Source organism: Larus michahellis, chromosome 3 (assembly GCF_964199755.1).
Source record: "Larus michahellis chromosome 3, bLarMic1.1, whole genome shotgun sequence".
In the NCBI taxonomy this organism is placed as follows: Eukaryota; Metazoa; Chordata; class Aves; order Charadriiformes; family Laridae; genus Larus; species Larus michahellis.
Genome location: NC_133898.1, coordinates 129,667,540 through 129,687,284, shown reverse-complemented (window position 1 = coordinate 129,687,284; position 19,745 = coordinate 129,667,540). Strand labels below are relative to the sequence as shown.

The 19,745-nt window shown below is 43.8% G+C and overlaps 1 protein-coding gene across 16 annotated transcripts in view; it reads left to right on the top strand.

Moving 5' to 3' along the window:
• Positions 1–19,745, top strand: part of HMBOX1 (homeobox containing 1) — a 115,046-nt gene that overhangs the window by 29,698 nt on the left and 65,603 nt on the right. For 14 of the 16 annotated variants that reach the window (XM_074582126.1, XM_074582128.1, XM_074582134.1 and 11 more), the window contains exon 2: positions 18,754–18,837. In XM_074582126.1, the coding sequence (XP_074438227.1) occupies positions 18,815–18,837 (23 nt within the window). In that variant the 5' untranslated portion in view covers positions 18,754–18,814. The remainder of the gene's footprint in view (positions 1–18,753; positions 18,838–19,745) is intronic. The other 2 variants (XM_074582132.1, XM_074582133.1) reach the window with 2 other exon arrangements.

Sequence of the window (19,745 nt, the reverse complement as noted above, 5' to 3'; positions counted from 1 at the left end):
TGTTTAAAGCGAAACCTTTAATAACCCACCCACTAGCCTAGAGTTGTTCAAACCCGATGTGAAAGTTTTTTGTAAGGAAATGAGGAATAAGCTGGTTTTTGTGTCGGCTGCGGGGAGTACAAGAAATAGCCGACCTAATTTTCAGCAAAACGTTGGTGTTAGGAAAATAATTTCTAACTGCGTTGGCCTTCTGGAATAACTCACTTGGGGAGGCTTAATATTCTGGTTGCTCTTCCCTGAGTTGCTGAAGGCTTTTCCTGCCAGTAAGTTCATCTCAATGCAGCAACAGTTATCTGTAAAGTCTAAGTGATCCTGCAATAAAAGGGCCTTCTTAATCAAAGATGGTGAAGTCGGAGACAGTCAGTGCTTTCAGCGTTGGCATCCTGTTCTGCTAAGGCAATCCCACGTAGGAGGAAGACAGACACAAAAAGTGATTTGGCTGCAATGCAGCAAAACAAATTCTGGCCAAATTGTGGACTTGGAGTTAATGGGTACACAGTGTTACTCTGCGAGTCTCTGTAATGCTGACTGGAAATCGTGGCGAGTTTGTAGTCTGTTAACTACTTAAGGCTGTTTTGTTATTTCAAGTTTGGCTTCCGCTGGTGAGAAATGGGGCAGTTCCATGCCTTATATTTCAAAACTAAAAACATTTTAAGAATATGAAAGGTAAATCTTACTGGCTTGCTTTAGAGCAGCTGTGAGGCTGCGATCTAATGCATTTATATGCGCGCGTGTGTCATCCCTCCTTCTCCCCCGGCCAACTGGATGTTGACTTATGGTGTCAGTTTTCTCCTTGTAGATGTTGAGCGAGTCTTTTCTGATGTACCGAGTTTTACAATACATTCACGCGCTCTGGCTTGTGGAATGGCCGTACATAAATTGTGCCCAGGACGTTTAAGAACATAATATCCCTGCAGGGTCAGACTGTCGGTCAGACTAGCCCAGTAGCCAGTCTCTGATTACAGTAAAAACACTCCTTGCAGAAACTTGGCTTTTATCTTGCAGTTGAAGAAGTGGCAGAAGACACGCTCAGGGTTTCAGCTTCATGTATGATGACTGACAAAGTTCAGGCCATCAGGCGTCCCTTCTCCGCCCTTGCCCAAATCTCTGTTACCAGTTTTCCCCATAAGCCTGCTTTACTTGGCCCGGTTTCTGCAGCTCATCTGTGCAGCTCGTCTCAACAAGGCCACTTGCTGGTTCGTGACTGGTCAGTCTCAGTCATAGGTAAGAATGGCTCCAAATTCTCTTTTTACAGGTTAAGAGAGTTTTTTAGACCAATCCTATTTGGTTTTTTGCCATGAACTTTATATTCCCAAGTGTTGGGCATGAACAATCTTTTGAAATAAACGGATGCTGTTATATACAGCATCAAATATACAAAAAAAACCCTGTTATTTAATCAGGTTTTAGTAAAGTGAAGGGGTAGATTCTGTCTTAAGGGTATAAGATGTATTTATTCATTCCACATTTCTCAGCTTTTCTTTTTCCACTGTTCTTTCTATCAACTGACTCCAGGAACCAGAGCTTAAAGAAGAGCAAATGCTAACAGCTGTGCTAAGGAGAGTGGGAGAATGGCTAAGATTTTTACTTTCTGATTTGGATTCTAAAAAAAGTCCTAAAAGAAGAGACTGTTAAAGTTATCCTGCTATTTTTTTCTATTTTTTCCAAATCCTTAAATGGGAAGTGCAGGGAATCAGCCATCATTCTCTAGTCATTAACCTTCTCCAGTGACCCAGGCAGTTCACCGTATGCATCGTACTTCTCTTGTAGAGCTCATTATGGGTAGTCCAAGCACCTTAATGCCAGCAAGGGACAGGGTAAAACCATCCCCTTCAGATTTTGGAATGGGGTTGGTGGCCTGTGTTTGAAAGGTTTAGCTGCGTCGCTGTTGATGGAGGGGCAGGATGATTTCTACTGGAATAGTAATATTGCATAGAGGACAGTGTCAACATGGTGAGGCATTACTTACTTCTATATACTTCTTTCCCTGTTTCTGTGGGAATAGCAATAAGAGCATCTTTATGTTGCTGTAGAGAGATGAGGGAGGAAATTAGATCAGTTTAAGTAATACAATATTGTAATTTTCTAGAGTGGAAAGGCCCAGGTTTGAGGCTTAGGTAATATTGGGTCGTAACGTCTCCCACTCCGTTGGCTTGCTAAGATCCTGAAAGGATTTTGTGTGCGCTCTGAATGAGTGACATCTTGGCCCTACTGGAGTCACAACATGCACACTCTGTCGTGATAATTCACCAAGCGCACTGTTGCGTACCGTCCCCCACCCCCCCACGCCCACCCCCCAAGATTTCACTTTTAAAATAGCTGTTTTAAGATACCTTGCCCATTTGATAACTGGCATCTTCTTATAGGGACATATCGTCCCTTCTGATTCTCTTTAGCTAGAGACAGTAGATATTTTTAATACAAGGTGAATCTGGGAAGATCCATCTATTTTGGCTACTAGACGAGACAGAACTCGTAACCAGTGCATGCAGTGATCTTGCGCTCGCTTACATCCTAAAAAAAAAAAGCATTAGATACTTGTTTAGAAAGGTGGAAATGGAGGGAGGGATGTAGTTTATGGTCTCCAAGTGCCTTGAAAGACTGCTGTCCTGTTTTGTTCTCTAGAGGATCTTGCAGCAGTCTTACTGCTGTAAGTTTTGAATGTCGTCCAGGAGTTCTTTAAATTATGACTAACCTCAGTCATGAGAATTTAGCGGTGTTTTCAATGGTAAGTCATATTTAAACAGGGGTTAAACTGGCTTAACAAATAGTATCCTTGTGTGGCTGGGGAGAGAGATTTATACAACAGATAAATGCGCCAGTACATTATCAACTGGATGCAAAGAATCATAAAGATCTAAGTAATAAATGAAGCTAAGAGTACCCCTTTATCTAAGTCAGTATTTTGGATAATATTCATAGAACTAACTAAAAAGAAAGAAATTCATCCTACAGTCTCCTGTGCTTGGCAGCAGAATTGTTAGTCAGCAGGAATGTGCAGAACTTTGTGAAAAATTGTTTTTTAGATAATTGCCTGTTGCAGACCGTCTAGAGGAAGTCACATTTTATTTTTGGCATATTGCATTAAACAGTAGCTTTTACATTTTAGGACTGATGTGTTGATTTATATATCCTCCAGTCCTCTGGTGGCCGTCCAGTTTCCAAACTTGGATACTTCTGTTGAGTAACTAGAGTCAAAATTTTCAGTTCTCAGGTAGGAAGAGAAGCTTTCCAAGGTAGTACCAATCCAGGGCACAGGAAAATGGTAAGATGATGAGTGTGATAGGTCTAAAAGCATGTATAGGAAAGGCTGTATGCTCATTCCCATCTGGATTTCGGTGTGTATACCTGTGAATTGGTTGAATATCCCTCTGAGCAACGTCCATGCACTTACGGAATGCCAGGAAACTTATCTAAAAGTTCAGAATCAAAATGCAAGTAATGTGTGAATTATAAAGCTTTGGGTTTTCTGTCATTGCCCTAAAAATGGGAAGCTTGTAGCATGGGCAATAGGGGTAAATTAAACAGTAGCTTATTGCTGGTATTGTCGGTTGTTAGTGTCACCACTACACAGGAGATATTGCACGGATCTTTCTGAATTATAACTGTTAGAAACTTGTTAGCAGTCTGTGTTGCAGCGGGACGTACCGGGAAAGTGTGGTTCCCACCTGTGGTGATGCAGCCTTGAAGCAGGTTTTGGGAGGATGCTGCCGGCTCATCTGTGGTACCACAGCGGCCGGCAACAGAAGGGGTAGAAGCACGCATCCACACCACAGAAAGTCTTACGGCTTTTTTTTTTAATTGGCAACCATTGTAACTTTAATTCATATCTGAATTACACATGTGTAAAACCGCCAGGGTCCTGGGTTTCTCTCCAGCAGCTGCTTCTCTTTTTTTTGAGTGGGATGAGGTTAATGGACACTGTATCATTTATTTGGCTTCAAAATAAAATGTGTATGTGTGTATAAAAATATATAAATATAAAAACCCTTCCGGAGGTCTGAATGGTAAATTGTTAAGAATCTTCTGTGATCTTTGAAAATACAGGGTATAGCATGGAGACAGAGCAACAGAAAGCCACGTCTAGAAATGATGAAAGTCAGGTCTGGAATAATTCTTCAGATGGTTTCTGTTCGTGGTGTTATCGCTGTACAGCAGAGTGGTCTGCAGCTTTGAAGGCAAGTCAGCCTTGCTCTGAGACGATCTCTTTTGAAGTGCTGTTTGAGCTGTAGGTACCTGACCCGTTTGGACAGGAGCGAGTGGGTACCTTGAGAGACTGCATGAAAGGGCAGAGAGCTCTGCTCGGGAAAACAGCTCCAAGAAAACGCTTGTGCAAAAAGGGTTTAGAAAATAGCTGTCTCGTGGCTGGGAAGCGTTTTGGTTAGGGGTGAGTTTGTGGGGTTTTCTGAGATTTCTGTAGATTGTCAGTCCAGCAGATAATACAGATTCACACAAGCCCTGGATGTGGCACTGGTTAGTTTGGGGAGCAAGGGGAAATTGCTCAACAGCCCGTAGATGTTACGGAACAGCTCAGCGCTCTGGAAAATATGAAATGCCCGAAGGTGAGGAATAAATGAATGTTTTGCTAGCTGTCATTTTGGCCACTTTCCTGCTGCTTCCCCTCGCACCAGACTGGACCCTGTGTTAAAGCAAAGCACAAATGTCGCTTGGTTCAAAACCAGCTATGATGGATAATCCGTTTTCTGCTTGTTTCTGGAAGTGGAAAAACTCCATGGATCAATCAGCTACGAGAATAAATTGATGGTAACTCTGCCTGTCTTCAGTACAGATGATTTGTTCTAATTCTTCCCATCCCTTTGCCTTCCGTCTCTCACAGTTAGCAAGTTCCCTGTAGAAATTGCCTGCGTTCAGTTGCATTACATTTGAAAACAGAAAGTTTTCAGAGAAGTTAGCAAGTGAAAACAGAGTAGGTAATGGTGGCCGTAACTGTAGCCTTTGCTGCCAACGACAGCTATAATTATATATGGGGCACATACATTCTAGGAGATGCTTCCCATTTAAACCACACTGGTTTCAGCATAGACCAAATTTAGGATCTAAGCGCGGTGACCATAGCACTCGCTGTATCTCTAATTCCATCTTCTGCCATCTACTGTCTTTCGCAAATGCTCAGTGAGACTTTTTTTTCCTAGTTGTTCTATGGAACAGCTTTGATTTTTCACACTTTGTGGTTATTTTAAGCTTCAGAAAACAATAAGAATGTACTTTTCTTTTTTCCCCCCCCCTCTTTCCTCTGTGCTTTTATGAAAGCAGAATCTGTGTAGATAAAGCACAGTTGATCTGTTAGGGATTACTGTTTCTCGGTTATTCTTTTGCTCTTGCATATCATGCCTTTATGTAGAAGAATATTTAAAGGTGCCGTGTAGAACAGCGAGATGAAAGCTTCTTTGTGCATTGAAGAATTCTGGTGTCACAGGAGTCCACCTGTTCTCCTGTAACTTTTTTTTTTTTTTTTTTTTTTAAAAATGAAGTTTATTTAAAGTGAATTTCAGTGCTCATAAAAGCTGCTGGGTTTTGACAGCCTTAAAGATTGAAAGGCTGTCCCCACAGGTGGTGGCAGCAGCACTGTGGCCTGGTATTCAGAGCACAGGAGTAGGAATCAGAAGATCCACATTCTGTTCTCATCTTTATGGCGGGTGACCTTGAGCCAAGTAGCGTGTTGCTGAGGCTCAGTTCTCTGTGGAGAATTTTACCCCAGCTCATGAGGACACTGTAAAGATTTGCTACTCTCTTAGGAAAGAAAAGACAAGGATAAAAACTTCTTGCATCGTCATCAAGCAACAGACCTCATCCCCAGTCTGCCAGCAGTGAGAATAATTGGCAGTTTTCAGGAGAAGATATTACCCAACAGCCTGTTAAAAGTCTCAGAATAAGTGGAAGTTCTTTTGTCCATGCAAAATTCTCTAAGAGGAGCTAACCAAACCAAACTGGTTTCATGCAGGTCCAAAAAGACTCTTTCTGTTGGTGTGTCCTACATGAAATGTTAGTAATTTTTGCTGAGACTTGAGCCGGATCAATCTGGAGGTCCAACTGATGTAGCATTGTGTGTCAAGTCGCGGTCAGTATTGGACAATTAATGCACCTATCCAGCTTGCAAAGCTATTCCTCTGATTAAGTGCAAGAGGAGTTTTCTTTTTGACCCTTTCAGGCTATCAGCTTAATTCCCAGAAGCTTCAGATTTAATTACCCATATCATTACCACAACATGCATAGCTGCAGATTTTATTAATGACCATAAAATTATTGAATTCTCTTTAAAATGAATGCAGATTCCCAGCCAGGAGGTCCTTTCACACATCAGCTCTAGCGCAAGTGAATCCCACAGGTTGGGGCAGCACCTTCCATGTCCTTCTGTCAAATGCCGAGCCTCGCTCATCCCTCTTTCTGCACCCGATTTCCTCCTGATTTACCAACCACTAGTAACGCTTTTCTGCAGTCCTGTCACCAGACTCGGGTATTCTTGCCTCTAAAATGATAGCTGAGCCCGTTTTTACCCATTTAGCATCAGACTGACCTTTACACCTCTCTCTTTCAGGCTCCTTCCGCTCACTGCGTTGCTTTTGTTCTTATCCCTAAAATGTTCTTTAATCCATTTCAATTCCTTTTCCCTGCGCGATGCTTTATGAGTTTGTAAATCAGTCTGAGTGGTACAAAATCAAATGCTTTCCTGAGATCCTGATAAGTTACGTCCACTGTTTCACTCTTGTCTAACCTAACGATTTGGTCGTATAATAAAAAGGATTTCAGCAGATTTGTCAGGCATGACCTTCCTTTTATGAATCTGTACTGGATGTCCTCTACTAAATTATGCATTTCCAAATGTTCTGCAATTTTGGCTTTTATCAACACTTCCAATACATTCCCACAGCTGAAGCCGGATTTCCTGCTCTAAGAGAATTCAGCAGAACTCTGCCACAGCCCAACAAAATTCATCAGTTTTTCAGAATTCTCCATAATAAAACTTCTCTCTTTTCTACTTGTTGTCCTCATCTTATTGGATTCTTGACGTTGGAATGAGTATTGTTTTATATAGCTCTGAGAGTACTGTGCTGTCAGGAAATAGCCGTCTCGCCATTCATAGTTCAGCAGGTTTGCATGTCACATGTGGACTGAGTTGCTGGGCCTCAGCCCAGTCGCAGGTGGGCGGATGCAGGCTGGTAGCTCATGGTTGCGATTTGGTTCCAAGCTTCCTAAATAATTTCATTTGAGACTGGAGGCCACTTCACCTCTCTGTGCATCTGTTGATTTTTCTGGCCTGCGTCCTAAAGAGTGTTTTACATTGCAGGCTTGCTCTCTGCTTCTGTCTGAATGTGTATGTGCGTGTGCGAGGGGGGGAGGGAAACTCCAAATCCTTCAAGTGTTCTTGCTTAAAGCCCTTACGCTTGTGCTTATGCCCGCTTTGAACATATAGCTTGCCACTTGGGCCATGCTTCCAAATACGGATTTCTCTTGGAGGTATGTTCTGACCCACCTACTTTGCACTGCAGATATATTTAGCAAAGTTTTGCCGTAAGAGTCCTACGGTGCTGTCCCAAAGCTGTCATCTGCTCTTCAGCCTACCTCTTTCCCAGTTACCTTCCATGCGTCAAAAGCCACCTGCCAAAGTCGTGCATCTGTGGTCAAGGCTTTCTGCTGCTTTTTGGTGGCAGGTAGAGCACAGAAGCTAAACAGCCCTGTCCTCCCCCCGCGCTGCTGGCTGGGCAGCGCAGCTCGACTAAACTTGGCTTAATTCCTCCCTGTCTGCAGCAAGGATCATGGGTTCTAGGAGAAGCCCCCAAAGTTATGTGTAAGACCAGCAGAATTGGAGACTTCCACAATCAAAGCCTCAAAGTAGGGGGGGATGTTTTTGGTTTTTTATGGATAATACACAAGCGGGTACGTAATCCTTGCCCCCAAGCCTGGCTCATACAAGGCAAAGGTGCTGCTCAGCCCGGTTGGGTTGAGAGCAGCGCAGGAGGCTCCTGCAGTCGGATCCGATGCCGGAGGAGACCATCTGGGGATGGGTATGTCTTAAGACCACAGGGAATGCACCTTTTTTGGCCTGAACCCAGCCTAGAGCAAAAGTAGTGCTAGAATACTGATTGGGTATGTGTCTGCCCGGTATCTGCTGTTTATTGCAGGAGGAAATTACCAAGTTGTAGAGATACTTAAGTTACGACAAAATTACGGACGACACGGCATTTAATGGGCTGGCTTTTCTTTAGAAAGCCAGATTCTGCCTCCCTCCTCCAGTCTTCCTGTTAGATGTCATCCAAGATGGATTCCAAGTGCAGAAAAAAAATGAAATAAATAAAGCAAGCAAACCTGCACCGAGTGAATCATTCCTACTAAATTTAAACCACTTATTATGGGGAGGGAAGAAAAAAAAAAAAAAAAAAAGAAAAAACCACCCCTTGGATTACAGGTTTAGCAAGCGTGAGCACGTATTTCAGCATGTATTGCTGTATTTGTAATTGCCAAACTACTGATTTCTTGGAACTCCGCTATTAGCATTGTTAAGCAGTGTTCCAGACAGTCACTCCTATAAATCCCTGTTAATATGTTAAGCAGGAGAAGGCCTTTGCGAGAATAATACTGAGCTGGCGAGCGATCTCCCACCTGGGGCGTGCTGTCTAGGCTGGAGGGACAGATAGCGGGAGGAACTGTGCCTGCTCTTGGGATGTCCTCCTTGGGCGTCCAGGTGATGTTTGCTTCAATGATAGTGCCACTTCTGATAGGTGTTCGGGAATTATTTATTTGTACCTACACGTAAGAGAGTAGATGAGGTTTCTGTACAGAGTACACTTGTAGCAGTAAGGCCTGTAGTTTACCGATCTCTTCCTCTCCTTCATATGCCGTTATCATGGAATTCAGGCAATGAGCAACCACATGAAAAACACCTCAGACAAACACATGTCCTTCTCCTGGACAGATATTGTTCTTTTTCAAGCATGCTGTTCCACATAATGAAGCCTTTTGAACTCTGAAATTGTGAAAGTATATTGCTAAGTGCCCCCTTCTTAAATTTTATTTTCGTAACACCAATAAAACCAGAATGTTTTCATCACTGCTAGTCGTCGTGTCTGTGTCTTCTAAACTAGTCAGTGGGTAGAAACAAGATGGAGTCTCCTGGGAATAAACCTGACAGGGTACAGCTTTACCTTGGACAAAGAAGATTCCCCTCTTCCTCTCGCATCTGCTGAACCATGTACCTCTGCAGGGGTGAGGGAACCCCATGGCTTTTCTGGCAAAGCATGCTAAAAAGAAAACTTGGATCAGACTGTTTGCTTGACATAGATAATACCTTTAGAGTCGGAACTGATGAACACCTGGGTCATCAGAGAGGAAGAAGAGGGGAGAGCAGAAAAGGAGGGCAGAGCCACAGGTCAATATTTTTAAGGGCAACCACTTGACAAGGGCCTGGGATGGAGAGGGGCACGGAGACTTGTTTGATCTGCTGCGGGGGCGAGTATGCATCTGCCAGATCCCAGCCCAGTTCCAGCATTGCTGGTGAACCCGTGGATTCTCTGATAGCTAATCCTACTCTGAAGTGGACAACAGATGGGTGCCCTACGACTGTCCCTCAAACCTCCCTTCAGTCATAAGGCAGAGGGCAGACATGGGCGAGACTGCCATGCTTATGGTCTCCTTTTATGGCACAATGTTATGCAAGCTTGTTTGGGGATGGAAAAGGGTTGCATGCTTATTTTACTACAAATAACTGAGAACTTACAGAGCTTTTCAGAACACCGTTTAATGTTTTGTAAAGTTCCTAACTGGTTTACTGTTTGTGCAGCGTGTTATCAGATTACTGTTTGGGAAAAGGGGATAGTGATCTTAAATCCAAAACCTATTTTTAAAAAGGTGATACTTCTCTTAAATTTTATGCAATACAGTTGCTATTGTGAAGTGATACCACATTTCTCTCAATACTTTTATGTTCCCTACAGCAATGCAAAAATAAAGGATCGTAAGGCATTACTTATTTCTCTTCTGTGCTTGCTCCTGGTACTAGTCATGCCAGATACACTACTGGTTTCTTTTCTTAAATCAGCAACTGGGTGTAGGTTCTTCAGCTGAATATGCATCTCTCTTGCATTTGGGCATCTTCCATTGGGCACCTTGATATTTGCACAGGATTGGGGAGTAGCAGTTTTCTGTCCTGCCAAAGGGTTTGCGGTACCCCTGTCTTGAATTAATATCCCTCTGTCAAGTGACCTGATGGCAAGTACAGTTTCTGAATTCTGCTAAAGAAGGTTTGGTGGCATCTACTAAAGTGCGTAGGGGTTCCCTGGAGAGTCATGGATGAAGGAGGGTCTCTGCCTGTCCAGGCCGATGAATGGTCCCTTTTCTTGGGGCTGTTGTACATTTTTGCAGTACCTCCCATTTTTGTGCTCTTGAACTTGCCTGTCACTGGCCGTGACCTGCTTAGCAACTGAGTGTTAGTCTTCATGTTGGACGTCTGTGTGCTCTTTGGGATGAGCAAGCTGCAGGTCTGAGTGGAATTGACAGCTGAAGAGGAAGGCCTGTTATTAAAAGACTATACTCACTTTAGGTACGCTATCTAAACCTGCAAGATCAAAAGCCAGGCTCTGTAAGCACTGATTCTAGTAGCCTTTGTTAGTGGTTCTCTAGACATTGAGAAAACTAGCATGTTTTCTGATCTTTGTATGTCCAGTTATTAGCATGCTGAGATTAGATTTTTCAAAGCTTTATGGATGAGATGGATGTTCTGGAGGCACTGCTGACCATCTCGGACCTGCAGGATGCTGCGCTTCTGGTGCTTGTTTTCCTTCAGTTGGGTACCTCTTGCTACGTGTGGTGTGCAGGGCAACTCTGGCAGGTTCTCCTCCAACATGAGTGAGCTCCCCACTGAGATCTGGAAGCCATAATAGCGATAGTTTCTTTTGTTCCCAGTGTGCACTGTTGGGCATAGTGTTCTTGGTCTGCATCCTGGTGCACCCAAGTTGCAGTCAAACTGGGTGCCAAAACCGATACTCGGTGCTAGCTGGACTAGGGAGATGGCAAACCTGGGGCACTTCAGGAGGTCAAGTTCTTCCATGGCATACTGCATAGTGATTCATTTGAGCGGTTCCATTTGGTGGGAAATTTAACTAAGGGCATTATTACGGTCATAACCACACAGGTATGGACTGCACGTGAGCATACCTCCATAGACTTAGTAGGCAGAGATCCTCACATCTAACGATATTCTGCAATAGAGGTGTACTCACAGCATGCAGACATTATACTTGGCAACATAGAATCTCGTTTCAGTTGGCATATCCAGTGCTACCGTGTCACTGTATTCCTAGCAGAAGACTGTCAAGGTAATTAGTGTTAATTGGGATCTTTTTTGAATGAGCCTCTCATTTATTGTATGTTTGGCCCAGGCTTAGACTCGAGGATTTGGCAATCTCCCATCTGCAGCTTTGTCCAGATGAACGTATATGCCTTATGGTGTACATATACACAGAGTTCAAGGTATAATCCCTGCCGTTGGCATGTAGGTGCTTTAAATCTTCATGCTGCTTTAGGGTACGTCTTGTCCATTGTGGCTCTGTAGGAATTTGCTGGGATGGGATGGCTCCTTCAGCTCTCTGCTTTTCCGTGTTGTCTTCATGACAGCTTCTACTGTGTTCTAATGCAGCATCAAACATTTCGAACTGAACCCCCCGACTGAGAGTCACCATCTCCTTAAATTCTCTCTCACGTGTGAATGACCATTTTGCTCTTCCTCAACTGTTTCAGTGCTCAAACTGATGTATGTGGGTTACGATAACCTATTTGATCATTACGGTAGTGGTCTTTGTAGCAGCCGTTAGCTATCGCTGCCAGCCATGAGTCCGCGTGCATTGCTGCCAGTCTTCTGCTGTCGAGATTCACTTGTAATTTTAGCCAGAAAAGTTAATTCTTGTCTGGCCTTTGGTTCTAGGCAAGTTTTTAGATGTGATTGGAGGGGACAAAGTACTGAAATTCAGGAGATACAACTGCATAGGTGCTTGGTACGTTGAGACCTGAAGCTCGTTTGTAAGCAGTGTTGAATATTTAACCTGGGGTTCTCTGCCGGAACACGTCTACAGGTGTATCCTGGTGACAGCATTGGATTTTCCAGCTGTCGTTAAGGGCAAAGCAATACTAAATTATGTCCTTTTACTGGGACTGCATTGCTTTTTGTCTGTCTCTGGGACTTCTGGAGTAACTTGGGGTCCTTTCCAGTGAAACGCAGATGAACTTTTCTGCCGTTCTGGAAGCCTCGGGTGGGTTTGGGAAACTTTGTGATTTTGTGACCTCAGTCTTTGTAGAGCGGATCGGTTGCTCATCCGCCTGAGACGGGAGCCTGGCCTCCTGCTCGCGCTCTAGGCAATGCCACTAAATTTGGGTAAGGAGGTTTCTCTTGTGTGGGGTTGGAGAGGGAAAAGGAAAGAGAAACAATGTTGACTGCACTCCTTCACTAATTGTTGTGTGGAGATCTACCGCAGGGCATGTTGTGGAAACAATGATTTACTTGCGTTCTTTTTTAAGTGTACCAACTGTGGCTTTGTCATAAGACTGAGGCATGTGTTTTCTAAAGGGGAAAAGCCTTGTTTTGGTGGTTTCCCTTCAGTTAAAAGAGTTCTGAGGAAGAAGAGGATCCCATCAAAAATTTTTGCTGTAGGCTTGGCAAAAAGCTACTCTGTTCCCTCACCGTAATCCCAAAATGTGGCTTTCCTGCTGGGTTGTAGTGTAAAGGGTTTGGTAAACCAACACAGTTGCGGTAAGACTGAAAACAGCTTTGGTTGGAGGTAATTTCTGAGCAGTTTCTTCAAGACTTCTTGTTTGTGAAAAGTATGCTTCCTCGCTCCCTCTGATCTCCTTCGATTCGCTGGCACAGGTTGCCCAGAGAGGTGGTGGAGTCTCCAACCTTGGAGATACTCCAAAGCTGCGTGGACATGGTCTAGGGCAAACAGCTCTGGGAGGCAGGAGGTTGGACAAAATGACCTCCAGAGGTCCCTTCCAACCTCAGCCGTTCTTTGAGTCTGTGATTAGAAGGTCACAGCCTGTCCCTTAAGATAAGATCTCTGCCATGACAGTTCCTGCCTTGTTACCTTGCAACTGAGCCAGCGTGCTCCTTGCAAACATCAGTTCAGGGTAAACCAGATGCTGCAGCAAACGCAGCCACAGCTTTGCTTCTTGCTTGTTTAGCAATGATTCTTGACAAGAACATATTACCCACCTTCTTGAGGGTCTGCACAAGACCATGCTCAAGGTAGAGATCAAAGTACTAACTTAAAATAGTGATATTTAAATAAATGGGAGCCTGGAGACTTAAGAACCGACTCTTCTCTTTGCATTGCAGTACAATGGCAGCGTGAAACTGGTGGCTGCACATCGCCAAGCCACGGTGTGTGCTCAGGAGGTGGCAGTTCTTAGAGAAGGTTCTTAACCTTGCTTTCCAGGGCACAAATATAACACATCCGCAAGTCATATGGCAGAGTGGTTGGTTTTGTTATTTTATTTTTTATTTTTTTTTCCTAATAGGCCTATTTTGGGAAAATGGGCTAGAGAGTCCTAGATTAACTTTAGTATTTTGGACACTAGTCCTACTTTTGTACAGGCACCCAGATGAATTTATCTTTACGTTTTGATACGAATGCAGCACCTGGAGTTTTAAAAGCATGGGGTAAACAACAGCCTCTCTGAACATCTCTCAAGAATAAAGGGCTCTAAGCTGGGAAAGAAAGGCTTACCAGGAGCTGCTCTCCGGAATCATAGAATCATTTAGGTTGGAAAAGACCCGTGGGATCATTGAGTCCAACCATCAACTCCACTCTACAAAGTTCTCCCCTACACCATATCCCTCAACACCACATCTAAACGAGTCTTAAACACATTCGGGGATGGTGACTCCACCACCTCCCTGGGCAGCCTATTCCAGGGTCTGACCACTCTTTCTGGGAAGAATTTTTTCCTAATGTCCAGCCTAAACCTACCCTGCTGCAGCTTGAACCCATTCCCTCTTGTTCTATCGCTAATTACCTGTGAGAAGAGACCAGCACCAACCTCTCTACAATGGCCTTTCAAGTAGTTGTAGAGAGTGATGAGGTCTCCCCTCAGCCTCCTCTTCCTCAAACTAAACAGTCCCAGCTCCTTCAATCGCTCCTCATCAGATTTATTCTCCAGGCCCTTCACCAGTTTCGTTGCCCTCCTCTGCCCTCGCTCCAGCACCTCGATATCTCTCTCATATTGAGGTGCCCAGAACTGGACACAATACTCAAGGTGTGGCCTCACCAGTGCTGAGTACAGGGGGACAATCACCCCCCTCCTTCTGCTGGTCACACCATTTCTAATACAAGCCAGGATGCCATTGGCCCTCTTGGCCACCTGGGCACACTGCTGGCTCATGTTCAGCCGCTTGTCGATTAGAACCCCCAGGTCCTTTTCTGCCAGGCAGCTCTCCAGCCACACTGCCCCAAGCCCGGAGCGATGCATGGGGTTGTTGTGGCCCAAGTCAGACACTGTTGTGGAATCTGCAGTCAGACACATTAAAAGTAGAAATCAAGTACAAATTTGTAATGGAGAGGGTGGTAAACCACTGGAATGAGCTAGAATGGATGGATCCTTGGGCTCTTGATGTTTTTGAGGTGAGGTATCTTCTGGACATAAGTTAAACCAGTAACAGGTTTGTTTTACTTTATGCTGGCCTCAGTGCAGAGAAGGTGACGCAGATGAAAGGTAAAAGCCCATGTTCACAGACACGTGTATGCGCACGTGTGCACACACGCAGAGTCCAGCCAGAAGACCTGACGATTCCTACAGACCTTACGCTGTACGTCATTTAGGTAAAGGACATAATTTGAAATTTCCTGTTACTTCTAGGAGAGGATTGGCTTGTAATTATGCATGAGGTTGGGAATCTGCCTTTATTGCGGATTCATCAGTGGTAGAACTTCATTCTCAGGGCTGAATTTGCTTGTTTTCTTCTCCATCCGATGCACCAGGTTTATCAGCAAGCTGAGACTTGGTTCTGCATTTCAGTAGCTGTTTCAGTAATAGCCCTATTGTCGTCGTGGGGCCGATGTCCTCAGGCGGATCCCAAGTTCAGCCACTGATCCTATCCTCTGTGGCTTTAAGCCAAGAATTTACCCCCTCTGTTCATGTTTTACTTTGACGAAACGGTGATATTTCTCTTCCCCAAGGACAAAAGCTTTTAATTCGTTATTTGTAAAGCCCTTTTTATGAACTGACCAAGGAAGGTATTAGTGAAATACAAAGTGGCGGCATTATTTTTTACTATGTGACTCATTCAGAAATTAAAAGGGAAAATGAATTTCTCTTCCAAGTAAGTGATATCAGCCTCATCTTTACCAGGTGACTTCCTCCTTGCTTCTGCGGGGTGTTGTGGATCCGGGCGAACTATACTTCAAAACATTTAATTGCATACAGTGAGAAATGAAGAAAACTGAAGTGGATCCCAAGAATGTATTAAAAATCTGAACTAAAATGAAAATGATTTCATGTCAAGTGAGACAAATGCAGAGTTGATACTCCAGTGCTTCACACTTCCACTTGTCCTTGGCACTGAGAAAATGAGATTTTTAATATCTAAAAAACAGATTGCCATGAAGACTCATCCATTGTAAATTTAAGCTGCCTTTATAGCAACTTAAGCTGGGGACAGGGTTGTTCATTACATCTGATTCTACAACTGTGGCCATGATTTCCATATTAATATTGAATTTTTTTTTATTGTCTGTACCAGAAATAGGAACAGGAGCTGGTAGCGTTTTCCCCGTGTTAGCAGATAATTTATTTAATGAATAATGCAAAAAGGGCAAAGGTTTGTGAGTTCTTACTTGCATATCGACTATAGATTGTGGTGACACCTGCTGCTGTGATCAAACCTGGTTTGGTGCTTTGGTTTATGCTAAAAGGAGACCGAGGGAAAGAGGGATATTGTTTCATGATTTCAGAATCATGATTTGTTGGTGGTGGAAGTTACGTTGTTCGGGACTGAACTTTTTTGGCTAAAATTACAGGCGAGGGGTTGCTTGTTTCCTGTCTGATGTGGCCTTAAATTACAAGAGCATTTGAGCAACCTTTACATGGGGGGAGGGGGGCGGGGAAGGTATTTCTGTGCCATTGAACTTTAGACCAACGTTGAGTCAAAGAGTATTTGTAACCCTTTTCAACAGCCGCCGTTCTGCTCTGGCATCAGACGTGGGAAGCGCTGGTTTCCCTTCCTTTCTCCGTAACTGCATTTGCATCCACAAGTCCAACAACCAAGGCAGACCTGAGGATTCCCCCCGGCTCGCTGCGTGGCCCCGTCTGTGACAGTTTGCCGTTGCGTTCAGACTGTAATCGTGCTGCCTCAAGCTTTAATGTAGCAAAAACTGAGAATTCCTCTTGCTTTCTCATGAGCTCTTTCCTGTTTATTTCTGCTGAAATGGTGTCATCCTCTGTCTGTGCTCACAGATCTGGAGTCTCTTGGAGAAGTTCCTTCTCCCTCCTCTGTTCACATCCCAAATTTGGGCTAGATCCTAATGGCTCTTCATTTATAACATCTGAGGTCTGTTCCATTTTTTTTTTTCTCTTCCATTAGTATCACTAATATCATTGTCCTGCCTTTGTCATCTCACACCTGAGTTACTGCAGCTTTTTCTTTGGCTCTTTATATCTCATCTTCTTGTGTTCCAGTTTTAATTCTGTGTTTCACGATGATGGAAGATGATCTTTTCTTTCATTTGTGGGTTCGTTCTTTGCCTCTTCCACACTCCGCACCCTGGAAGCAAATCTTTCTCTGAGGAATCCAGTTCTCTATCATTAGCCTCTCTGACCTTCAGAAAGTTTGTATATATTTAAGTCTTAATTTGTTACTCTTTGGAAAACAAAACAGCTCTCTGTATTAAACTCAAAATTTGGCAATAAGTCAACAGCATGATCTCATATTTTTTGTGACTGCTTCAGGGAAAATGTTTTAAATGCAGTTAAGAGATTTAACAGAGAAGTGTTTTGGTGTAGAACTATCTTTAAAAGGTTTTGGGTGGCTGATTGCAAGGGACTTATGTGTTTTTCTTTGCCATCCATCAGTACTTTGGTGTCAGGATTTCTCTCCCAGGCCACAGTACGTGACCTGTGGTCTGCTGGGACCACTCATCTTGTCTGTGACCTTGCTCTTGGCGACCTTTCCTGGAGAGGAAGAATGCGACTCGAGACCTAGATGTGGGCCAAATGAATTGTTTTGGAAATGGCAGCAGCCAGCTCTCAGCAGTTCCCTCCCCGAAAACACCCAGCACTTTCCTTTGCCACATCGGGGTGGGAGCAATCACGGGGCAGGCTTAAAGCCTGGGAAAGCTGGTGGCCAGAAGCTGACTGCTGCTACTTCTGGAAAAGCTCATTCAGACCAGCCTTTTGCCCTGAGAATTCCTAAGGTTTTCAGGAAGGTAGGAGAGGGGGGTGGGGAGAGCCACAGAAAGGATGGTATATTCTGTCTGTGCCCAGTGGACTCCATCGGGAATAGCTGCAGTTCTTCCCCAAAGCCTATAGCAGGTGTGGTAGAGGAAGAGTCATGCTGTAGCGTCTGGACCACTCTTAACCGTGGAGAAGAGCCAAGACGTGTCTGTCCACAAGGCTTGGTTGCTAATATTACAGGCATCTCTTTATGGAGCAGAGAAAATCATCCTATGCAAATCCCGTTGCCGCCCTGCCCCCTTGGTTTCTGTTCCAGTTCACATAACGCCCATAGCCTGAAGTCTAAATACTCTCTCTTCGTTCTTTCTCCATCCGCCTGGATATAATATCCTGCCTTTCTCTTTCCCGTTGGTTCATAGTTTGATTTTTTAAGCACTTTTAGTCTGTGTTAGTTTGTGGGGAAAGACATCAGCAGTGATAGCTGAAGAAAATTCTGTTAGGTCATTCCTTCTCAGAACACAGTACCTGTCTTCTAAGCTCTTTGCGGATGTTAGCCAAATAATCCTTTTAATAGCTTTTGTGAGTTAAAAGGGTAGGTAACTGTCATAAGGCTAAATGATTGCATAGATTAATTTACTTGTGGGCAAAAGAAATCAATTGTAATTTAAATTTTTGTCTCTGGACTGATTACTCTACCAGACATCAACCTTCTGCTTTGGAATCTACCATGTGCGTGGAAGTGTGTGTCTGTGATTATATATGGGTCTGGATTAGTTACAGATTATCCAGAGTGATGTGACTGAACATACCCAGGTTTTAACCTATGGGCACGCACGAGCTCGGAATACTCAGCCGATCAGCCTTGTTTAGGTCTGTAAAGTATCCATTTATAACTTGAGTCGTTCATAATTCATGGGCTGTTTGGATGTAAAAGATTATTTGTCAGACTTTAAGACCATGGGTCGGTTGCAAACCATGTCGAAGCTCCCACTGAAGGCAAAAAGAAGAAAGAGGGTGAGGCTTTAACGATCCATTTAAAAAATAAAAACTGAAAGATGATATAAGAAAATTGAGTGGTTCCAGGGAGCATTTTTCTTAACCGTGGTTATATTTAGTGATTGGTGCACATTCTACTGCCTTTTAGCAGGGGGACAGATTGGGTGACCGAGAAGCATCCTGAAGGGGCCTGTCTGTGTTGTTTTTTGACGAGAAGTGATTTGGTGCTACTGCCTCGTGAAGCTGCCTAAGGTTGCCCTCTGTAAGCCGGTTGTATGATTGTAAGCCAGATAGCAAGAAGTCGGAATCTATTTGCCTTTCACAGAAATCTCTAATGGTTTTGTATATTTTAATTGTGTCTTACAGAATGGTGAATAACACTGAAGACCCTCAAGAGGCTTTATAACGTCCCATCCCCATGTAAAGTATGCTCAGAACTTTTCCAGTAGTGTAAGTACAAGCTAAAAAAAAAAATGCAGAAAAATGTAATGTTTGGTGGGGTTTTTTTTCTGTTAAGTTGTCTAAAAATAGCAGAGAAATGGTTACAATGATTCTCAGCACTTGCCTAAACTGGGGAGTTCTACTGGTTTGGTATCTGCTAGATATTTAAACCAGGGAACAGTTGCATTTAATTCCTCAGTTGGTCTGGCTGATAAGTTCTTTCTACTTCTACTTTTCTGTCACTGAAACAAAAGGAAAATCACGCAGTTCTTAGAAACTCAGCCTTGATCGGAGAAAGGGTATTGTTAAGAGAGAGATCCCCGTCCATCTACTGAACACAGTAGGGGGATACCAGAGCTGTGCAAGAGTTTAGCACCACTACGGGCTCGGTGGAAAGGGATGAGCAGACCGTTAATGTAGTATTACATAGCAAAGGCAGAAAACCTAGGACGCCTAACCTAGCGTTGGAATTGGATGTGTTGGTCCAAGCAACCGCCGCTGTATCTTGAATCCCAGTACGAATTGAAGTTGCCTAAATCTCATTCTTGAATTTGAGCCTGTGAGTTGCTTCTTCGAAATGACTTCTGTCATGAATCTTCAATGTAATTGGTATCCATGCTGTTTCTTCAATAAATAAGCAAATGAATTCAAAGTTTGAAGCTTGTCAGGCTGAAAGGGGAGGCTCGACCTGTACTGTGCTGCCATCCGTCTCTCTCCCTGGCCGGTCCCATATCGCTGTTCCCCATACCTCTTTTACAGGCAGGACCAAATGCTTGTCCACTGGCAATCAGATTCTTGAGATACTTTGACCTCTTGACTTCTGATTGTACCTCCTGTCAGACTGAGTTGGAAAGAGAAATCCTGCCTGCAGAATAGGTAGCAAGAAGCTGGGCTGCTGTGAATGCAGTCCCATTTTT